Below are 10,467 nucleotides of genomic sequence, written 5' to 3'. Positions count from 1 at the left end.
CAACTTCTTCATGTGAACAGTGAAGGGGTACATCATGACAAATCTGAGAGGCACTTAACATTCATTTGTCTGATGTTAGTGGCTTTATCCCTGCAGAGTTTACGCCTCAGAAACCAGACTTACAAAACAAAAATGCTCCATCAATACATCACAAATGCCCGGTGATACAGTGCAATCTAATAATTAATCTAAACTAGCACCATTTATCCAGTAAAGATCAACATTCAGGGTCTGCCAAATGAGTTTTTAAGCACACACAGCTTAATTCAATGCCCCCCTCACAGTGATCAAATCTGCATTACCTTTGATCACGATTAAAAATACAATATAAATAAAAAAATATATAAAATATGTATATTGAAAACAAAAAAAAACACTGTAGGAATCTTCACATTTAGCTTACTTCACATGCACATAACATAACTTTAACAAGTACTCAATGAGAAGTTTGATGCTTTACAGTGTTGGGTCAGTGTGTTTTAAAGATTAATTTAACCTGTATATAGCTTGTGCATAATGTGCATGTGCCTAATACTGTCCCATTTTAAAGGGAATAGTTTGACATTTTGAGAAATATGCTTATTCACTTGCCAAGAGTAAGATGAGAAGATCAATAACACCTGTGTTCATCAGTTAAATTTGAACAGCCGGGGGAGCTTAACTTAGATTAGCATGGAGAGTGGAAACATTTCCATTTTATGCTACTTTATACTTCTACTCCACTACATATCAGAAAGAAATATAAATTTATCAGTTACACCTGGTTAATTTTCAAAAAATATTTTGCATGTAAAATATATTATAAATAACATTTCAGATTTCTATGAGTGGTTAGCAGCATATTTCCCTTCTAAACTTTGCACATGGTTTTATTTGAGTAATTGTTTTAAAATGATCCAATATTTCACACAAAATTCAAACATTAGAAAAATCCAAAAAATCCAAAATTTGTGTATCAGAGTTTAGTTTTTTTCTTCTTTCCTTTCCCAATTAATCATCTCACGACCCTTCAGATTGTGACAAGTTCTTCTTACACATTGATGCATCAGTATTAGCAATCTAATATTGTCATCATACTGTATATTTTCTTTTTTAAAGTAGGATTCTGAAAGCAAGTAAGTTACCTTTAGAAAGAGCCAGGCTGTTTCCCCCTTTTTATGCTAAACTAAGCTAGCTGACTGCCTGCATTAGCATAATTTTTAGCATACAGACACGAGAGTGGTATCAATCTTCTTATCTAACTCTCGACATGAAAGCAAATAACAGCATTTCCCAAAATGGGAAAAGTGGAACTATTCTTTTACCTATTCACTTCTAGCTGATAGCCGTTGTGGCATAAAATGAACATATAATGATACTTAGCTTTTGTGATATTTCACATTGATTGGCAAGTGCAAACTGCTACTCTTAATATAATATATATAATACTATAATATAGTGTAGTGAAGACCATTTTGTTGCTGTTGTATAAAAGCTTTTGGTTTATCTTAGTAAAAAACTTAAAACTAGCATTACTGCTGTGATCAATACAGTCATATAATGCAGAGAAGGGTATTGCTTGAGTGTACTTCTTACTATGCATATTCTGTTAGTATCTATTACAAAATTAGATATTAGAGGTTAAACCCATCATGGTTTTAATAAAGTTAATAGTGACAATGCAAACATGGTAATCTTTAGCAGGTATTGAGAGCCCAAGTCCCTTCTTTCCGCCTCCTTATTTTAGACAAAATATGTACAGTAGTCAATGAGAGATAACATTTAGTTTTGTGTGAAACCATTAATTGAACTACATCTTTATCTTGCACAATATATGCTGGCATCATGCTTATGCTGTTATGCTAAGCTAATGCTTATTGCTTGGTTGCTTCTTGCTAAGTAACTTAGCTATGTTCCATGCATAAATGTTTCTCACCTGATGTGTTTAATCGAACAACTCATTCTTTGACGTTAGCTTCAGCGATGTTAGCTTCAGTCATTGAGAGAAAACGTTATGACCTCACATATTCAACTTTTGGGTTTGTGGTCTTTGTATTTTCACAGTCTTGTGCTTCAAGAGTTTTATGTGTAATTATATTTTAAATTGGTGCTAATTAGCTGAGTTTCAGGAGTGGGACCACACATCAAGCGCGTCATCGCCAGCATTTCCATAAATACCCACACGTCCTAAGTCCTCCCCTTCGCCCACATATCCTGCATCCCTTCCTCCCTCCCCTTCGCCCTCGTATCCTGCATCCCTTCCTCCCTCCCCTTCGCCCTCGTATCCTGCATCCCTCCCTCCCACCCCTTTCTCTGTCCTGCCTCCTGATCTCCTTCCTCCTCTCCATATTTATAGGGGTCCGTTGTGCCCGGGTGCTACGGCGGATTTCCCTATCGTAGCTTCCCCACAACGCTTTCTAATGTCTATTCAGCTACTGCAAGCTTCATACATCTTCTGTTTGTTACTCAATAAATCATTTAATCATACCTGTTGATCGTGGTCCTTGCTTGTGAAATGTGTAATTCAGGGTACATTTCAAATAGGATCAAAAAATTTGTGGTTTCTCACCGTTGACTACCATAAATATATTTTCCCCCGGAAGGGGAGGGAGGCTCTTAATAAAGTTTGCCTAGTTTACAATTTTAGTTTAGCCTGTTAGCATGCTGACACATGTGAATTAGCACTAAACACAAAGTATAGCTGAGGATGATCAGGAATTTGATCATAAACCAAAGGACAAATTAAAATTTTGACCTGATGATGGTGCTAGATGAAAAGTCTGCAGATAACCAAAGTAATTGCAATTCACCCTGAGGGGAATATAAATGTTTGAACCAAATTCCATGGCAATACATCCAGCAGTTGTTTAGAAATGTTACTGAAAAGCAAAAATGTCAACCTGCTGGTGTAAAAGCCAATGGATCACTAAAATCAGTAGGATTCATCCTCTGGGGATCAAAGTGGTGGACTGACTGACATTGCTTGCCCAGGAGTCACGCTAGTCAGCGTAATGGATCACAGAAATAATATTTATCCCTAAATAGATTTTTTTGTTACGGTTAACTTGATAAATAAAGAGAAAAAAATAAAGCTCAGCACCGATGTGAGCATGTGATGATGTTGCGGTCATTTATGGTACTTGGGCACAACACAGATGCAGGCCACAGCGACTTTCATATAATAATGTTTCACCGCATATTTTTTTGGTTCACCTGAGCACTGAATCTTCTTCAGGACCTTCACCGAAGCATACACAGGCACAGAGTTGTAGTCATTATCTTCACGATGGTTGATGATGCAGCCTCGGCAAAGGCATTTTGCAACGACGATCTCATGTGGGATCCTGTCCAGGTCTTGGTCTAGGCTAAAAGAAACAGACAGAACAGACATCAGCAACTCCCATGCCAATCAATAAAGACGCTCTGGACTACTGTTTCTTAAAGCTGTGTATATAATAATTTAATCTTCTGTGATACGTGCTGCAGGGCACATTTCCTCTAAATCATGATAAAGCACTGAACTTTTAATTTATATTATTTACAAGTCTTATAATCACATTTCCATTAAGCTTGGGCAATCTTTTCTATTTTAATATCATATATTCCAGTACTTGAGGTACAAAAGAATTGGTGCCAGTATTTTCCAACCCCCCATACTATCCTCAAGCTCATGGAGAAACTAGTATAAATTACTGTTAGTAAATATAACATTAAATACAAAGTATGTATTATATCACGTTAGTATTATATTAATATATTTACAGGTCACACATTATTTGGACAGTCTGCCTACAGATATTCAAACAGTTTAATAGTTGAGATTCAACAATTTAACCGTTTCACAAATAGCCGTGTTAACAGCATTGAAAATGCACTGAACAAAATTATAAATGCAACACTTTTGTTTTTGCCCCCATTCATCATGAGCTTAAAGCTAATACTTTCTCTATGTACACGAAAGGCCTATTTCTCTCAAATATTATTCACAAATCTGTCAGAATCTGTGTTAGTGAGCACTTCTCCTTTGCCCACCTGACAGGTGTGGCATATCAAGATGCTGATCAGACAGCATGGGTATTGCACAGGTGAGCTTTAAGCTGGCCACAATAAAAGGCCACTTGAAAATGTGCCCAAGGACCCACATCACAAATTAGACCACGGAACCCCTTCTCATCGATCTTTTGGCTTTAGGTGTTTCTTTACAGAAAATGACTAAAACCCATGACCACAACAGTCATGTAGTTAGAGTCATACAGTCAATAGTCAGACATTCAGTGTCAGGGAGACGTTACAGGAGTGTGAAATCGAGGACAAAAAGACAATGAAGCAGCTTCTACACATGGGTCATCAAACACTACTTTTGACTTTCTGCCCTGTCAGTAGCACAACGCACAGAGCCTCACCTTCTGCACTCAGGTTTCTGCTTCCACTTAATCTACTCTGCTGCATTGAATTCTGTCATTGTGTTACTTATGGATGGAATAATAGTGAAAATACATTTTTATTCCCCTGGAACCCCCTCAAGGACCCCACTGTATCCCAAATTATTAAAGCTACCACAGTAGCTGACAAAACAATCTAGCAATGAGAGACTGAAAAACTGGGGTTATACTGCTACATGATGAGCTTGTTGGCAGGTATAAGTAATCAGCAGATACCGGGCGCCACGCCCACAACTCACCTACACAGACACAGACAGACCGGGGAAGGGAAAACCACAGGTGTGACATAATATCTAAACAAAACAGGAAACAAAACGCTGGGTTTTCATATTTCCATTTCAGGAAGTTGGCCACCAGAGAGGCCAACGTGAAGGAAGCCAATAATCGTTTATTATAAGCTAATTTTTTTTCATCTTCAGTAACTCTTTACTGAATGAAATGATGAACAATCCTGAGAATATTTGTGTTTTATATTCTGTAATATTGTGTATTTCTGCATTGATATTGTTGATGTGTTTTATATGGGAATGTAATGTTTTGAGAAGACTGGTTTAGTTGAGTCTGTTTCTTAGTTTGTTACATGTGGTTTGATTTGGTCGGCTTTTCTGAAGTGAAAGGTTTGGATTAATTATCTTTTATCATAAAAACCTGCACATATCTGGCACCTGCCCAGGGTATTAAAAGGGGTCGATCCCTCTATTTTAAACAACTATAGGCCTTTTTCCAAACTGTGTGTTTTAGCCAAGCTCCTTGAACCCTTGGTTGGTGAGCAGCTAAAGGAATCTTTAAATTCAAATGATGTCTTATCCCCTTTCAATCTGGTTTTAGGAAACAACACAGCACCATATCTGCAGCATTGAAAGTGATAAATGATATTGTTGGGACACTGGATAGCAAGAAAATGTCCGCTGCACTGTTCATAGATCTTTCAAAAGCTTTTGATACAGTTGATCACTGCATTCTGGCACTTAGACAACTGAGCATTGGCATTCAGTAGATTGGTTTGCAAATTATCTGTCAGGTAGAACCCAAAGTGTTCAGATGGCTGGCTCTTTCTCTTCCTTTTTGCCCATTTCCAAGGGGATTCCTCAAAGCTCAGTACTTGGGCCCATATTGTTTTCAATTTATACAAACAATGTTTGTGATTATCTATCGAATGCTGTGTATCATTTTTATGCTGATGATACTGTTATTTACTGTACTGCATCACAAGCCCTTGATCTTTTGCAGTCTGCTTTCAATATTGTTCAGAACCGTTTAAAACAGCTTAAGTTGGTCTTAAATGCAGAAAAGACCAAAGCAACTTCCAGTTAATACTTCAAGCATCTCAACTTTTGAAGGAAATGAAAGTGAGTTGGTTAACAGTTCTAAATATTTAGGTATAATCATGGATTGTAAACTGTGTTTCAGAACTCATATTAGCAACCTGGTTTCTAAGCTCAAGACAAAGCTTGGCTTTCTCTACAGATCAAAATCATGCTTATCCATTCACGCTAGAAAATACCTGGTGACGGCCACTTTTCTTCCCATATTAAATTATATATATATTTATGAATGCTTCTGCCCAATGCCTACAGAAATTGGATGTTGTGTATCATTGTGCATTGCGTGTTTTCACTGGCTGTAATTATAGGACATATCATTGTACCCTTTACTATAAAGCTAAATGGCCCTCTCTTTATTCAAGAAGGTACACTCACTAGCTGTGTTTCATCTGTAAGGCACTTCTTGGACTAGCACCTACCTATTTGAGTATCTTTTTAACAAGTACTCACGGCCATTATGGATTACATTCAAAGGACGTCCTACACTTGTTGGTCCCCCGTGTCCGAACAGAATTAGGTAAAAAAGCCTTCATGTTTGCTGCAGCTTCTGCTTGGAACCCTCTTCAGAACTCGGTGAAACTGACTGGCCTTATTTTCTTATAGACAGTTTGTTTCAACTCTGAAGGATATGGAGCAGGTGAACATTGGTCAGTGTTGCTGTTTATAAAGTTGTATTCTAACTTATTCAACACAGAGGCTTGTGTTATATGTATGTGTACTTGATGTTTTTTATATGTTGGAAACTGTTCTTTGTGTTCTTATATGCTGCGTCTTGGCCAGGTCTCTCTTGCAAAAGAGATTTTAATCTCAATGAGACTCACCTGGTTAAATAAAGGTTAAATAAAATAATAAAATACATCCCTTTGCTCTGGGTCAGACGCCCGAAGCTACCCTAGGCAGCAGGTCTCTGCATATGTGTTATAGTACTTCTCTGTTTGTTCTCTTTTAATAATTTAATAAATTCTTCAGAGACAATGGCTGGTTGTTACTCAACTATTTGCTTAATCCCTCACCAGGAAGATACAATTTACTCAACACTCGTTCTGTGCAAAAATTCATTCTTATAATTCATGAATGAGCAATCGAAAGACTAGCCGGCAGATTAATCTGTAATGAAAACAATCATTAATGCAGCCATAATTACTACTTTTACTTACAGTAAGTAAAGGAAGGAAAGGAATGAGGAAAACAGCTTAGTAAATTCACTCAAGTATTATTACTATTTTGAGGTACTTTACTTAAAAATGTCCATTTTCATCTGATTTATACTTATATTTCCACTAAATATCACAGGGAAATATTGTACTTTTTACTGCTGTTTATATAAGATAAGATCAACCTACCCAGCAGATAAAATATACTTTTACTTTTGGTACTGTAAGTATATTTTGATGCTGTTACTTTTGTGTGGGTTACTAGAGTCTCCAAAAGTAGAATGGGAGCCAGAGCGTTCAGCTACCAAGCTCCTCTCCTGTGGAGCCAGGTTAGAGAGATATATAAGTGACATTCCATCAAACTAATTTTGACAGCTACTTCCGGCTACTTCCGGTCCCCTCTCTGTGGTATCAGGTCAGTAGTGTGAATAGTACCCTCTGGATTTCTGTTTTTTATAGAAGTAAGAAAAAAAAACAAATACGAACCCCCTCAGAGCTTTGCTGCGTGGGGAGTCTGATGGTCAGCTAATACCCAGAGGGGCAGTAGTCGATTTTACTCACACTAGATGTCTCAGGAAGAGTTGATCTTTTGTCCAGCTAATAGTCTGGACTGAAAGGAATCAAATTTAGTCATGCCGGTGTCTCAGTAAGTTTGGTTTAACCAAGAAGAGATGATCTTTTGTCCAGCTAATACCCAGAGGGGCAGTAGTTGACTTTACTCACACCAGATGTCTCAGCAAGCCTGATGCTTCTCAGGTCTTCACTCTCTAAGTCTGCTCTCCGTCTGATAAAAATAGATTCCTGTTTCGAAAACAAACTCTGTCTGATAAAACCAGACTGCGTTTTTAACAACTGGAGTCTGGGGTTATAGATAACTCTATTCCATCGTCTACAAGATTACCTGAAGATGCTAATGACAGCTCAGGGACACAGTAGTGGATGTCTCACAGTGGGAATCGTACCCGGGTCTCCTACACCAAAGACAAAGCATCTTATCTATGCTCCATCACCACCCCCATTGTATTTTCACAACTAGAATAAAGGTTTCACAAATCTGAAACTGTGTTTAAAAAACTTTAGCCTCTCTTGACAGCCCTAGGCATAGTGGATTTTAATCTGGACCTGGTTTAATGTGGTCTAGTATACATAAACATATAAATCATCCTTATTTATTTTTTTCTTCTTTTTGTGAATATTTACAAATAGAATAAAATGTTTCTCAGTGTTTAAAAAATACTCTCTGGGACACATTAGTCCAGATTTGACAGCAGGCTTCGTGATTTTTGATTTGGACCTTGGTCTAATGTGGTCTGCGTGTAACAAAACAACGTAAAAATCATCCTTTTTGTAAATTTTAACAAGTAGAATAAAGGTTTCACATATCGGAAAACAGTGTTTTAAAGAAACTTTATCCTCTCTGGAATAATGTAGTCCGGATTTGACAGCATAGCCTAGTGCTGTTGTTTTTTTAATCTGGACCCTGGTCTAATGTGGTCTGCATGTAACAAAACAACATACGAATCTTCCTTTTAGCATTTTCACAAATAGAATAAAAGCTTTCAGAAATCTGAAACACTGTTTTAGCCTCTCTGGAATAATGTAGTCCGGGTTTGATAGCTCTAGGGACAGCACCGTGATTTTCTGAGCGCTTTTGTCCCCTTGCGGTCTCCGTAGCTGCACGCTGTGTTACGTACCTGTACGTCCACGGGGACAGGGAGCGTTTATTCATTTCGCCGCGGTGTGTTTGTTTGGCAAACTGCGCGCAGTCCAGCGCGTCCGGCTCCAAAACCGGGTTTTTAGAAATAGCCAGATTGTCCCAGTGTTTCCTCCGAAACTTGTCAGTACGATTATTCAACTTGTCCTCGCTGATGCACCCGGACCTCGCAGCAGCAGCAGCAGCAGCAGAAGAAGGCTGGTCACTGAAGATCAGCAGCAAGCCGAAGGAGATCTATTAACATTAAAAAAAAAAACAATATTGTAAAACAACTCCTTAAAAAGCAACTCAAGCATGAAACTGAAAGTGCGCTCCCTCCGGCTTACCATTTGCAGACTGACCCATGCCATCCTGAAGCCGGGCAGTTTTCACTGTGACCAGCTGCTCCATCGGACCCGGTATATATACAGTATCCATCTTCAGAACCTGCTGCTGGAAACCCCTAAATCTCAGTATTTCCTTTAACTGAATCAGAGGGAGGGAGAACGAAATATCAGCATCTGACCCCGCCCGCCCGCGCTGGGCGGTGTGCTTAATCTGAGCATCACTGACATCAAAACATCTAAACTTAACCAAAAACATTAAATATCAGGTCCCCTGACTGTGACTATTTACACAAGTAGGGGTAGCTTACTGGACTTCCAAATTAAAGAAGTAGTAGTACAGATTGGAGGTAGCCTGCTTTTATGTTTGATGGCACCTGCACTCCAGTCATCTCAGAGGAAAATATTGTTATGATTTGTACACTCAGAACATAGGAAGAGTTTATAAAATACGATGTTTAGTACAGCTGAAATTAATAGCCGATTAATCAATTCGTAGAAAATTAAATGACGATAGTTTAAGTAACTTTTCATATAATGTTGAGGTTTGGACACAACAAGCTTTGTGACGGTGTCCGGATGGCCTCTGGGTAACTGTGTCTTTACAAACCAACCAACCAGCAGATTGATCCAGAATGAAAATAATCACTAGTGCAGCCCAAAAGAAAATAGTTCTACAGCAGTAAAATCCTGCTTTTGCATGAATACACAAGGAATAATAATCTAAAGTGATAAAAATATAATAGTACAACAGGCACAGGGGGCATTTTACTACAAGTAACATTTTAAATACAGGACTTTTACTTGTTCCAGAGTATTTGTTATACAGTGGGGTGTTAATACTTTTACTTAAGTAAAGATCTGAATTCTTCCTCCACCGCTGTCTCGCACGCAATAAGTCAGCTATTAAGTAGTAAAGTGCAGTTGGCTGCTTATTTTATATAAGAAAGGTGCTAAAGTTTATTATTATTTCTGACATTATCCTCAGCGATTCTGTGTTTATTTGGTAATTTATTTATTTAACAGCACACGGAGGTAATTCAAAGTGAATTACGGGGCAAAGAATGACATTTAAACAATAAGTAATAACCAGAATGAAATCAGTTAAGATGGGATTTTAAAAATGTTATATAATGAGTGGAAATTTGAAAAAAAATAAAATATACTAATGAATAGATAAGTACAGTTGGAGTACAGTCACAAGTTGTAGGTTGCAGCTCATCATTTATTGAATTTATATATTATGCATCAGTCCAGCGACTGACTCTTCAAAGGGTCCCTGTGCTGCGGAAGACTTCTTGCCTCGTGCCTGTGCAAAAGACGCCACTTCCCTGTGGCTCCAAGGACGACAGACCTGTGGCACTGACCTCCCACATTCAGCTGGTCAGACTTCTACCTGGACCCGCTCCATCCCCGACAGGGAGTTGAGGACGCCATCATCTTCCTGCTCAACCGCCCACCTGGCTGAGCCGGCGAGCACTGTGAGGGTCATGTTTTTTTACTTCTCCGGTGCATTCAACACAATCCAGC

The 10,467-nt window shown here is 38.3% G+C and overlaps 1 protein-coding gene across 1 annotated transcript; it reads right to left on the bottom strand.

Moving 5' to 3' along the window:
• Positions 1-2,409: 2,409 nt before the first annotated feature.
• Positions 2,410-10,429, bottom strand: LOC119890597. The gene is made up of 4 exons (XM_038701925.1): positions 10,334-10,429; positions 8,380-8,848; positions 4,638-4,660; positions 2,410-3,376 (listed from the first exon to the last, which is right to left on the bottom strand). Exons 1-4 carry the CDS (start codon positions 10,427-10,429, stop codon positions 3,107-3,109), a joined length of 858 nt encoding a protein of 285 aa, XP_038557853.1. The 3' UTR covers positions 2,410-3,106.
• Between the last annotated feature and the right edge of the window lie 38 nt (positions 10,430-10,467).

This window comes from Micropterus salmoides, unplaced genomic scaffold, assembly GCF_014851395.1.
Source record: "Micropterus salmoides isolate LMB-PRFRI ecotype aquatic unplaced genomic scaffold, ASM1485139v1 Ms_hic_scaffold_6, whole genome shotgun sequence".
In the NCBI taxonomy this organism is placed as follows: domain Eukaryota; kingdom Metazoa; phylum Chordata; class Actinopteri; order Centrarchiformes; family Centrarchidae; genus Micropterus; species Micropterus salmoides.
This window is presented reverse-complemented; position numbering and strand designations above follow the sequence as displayed.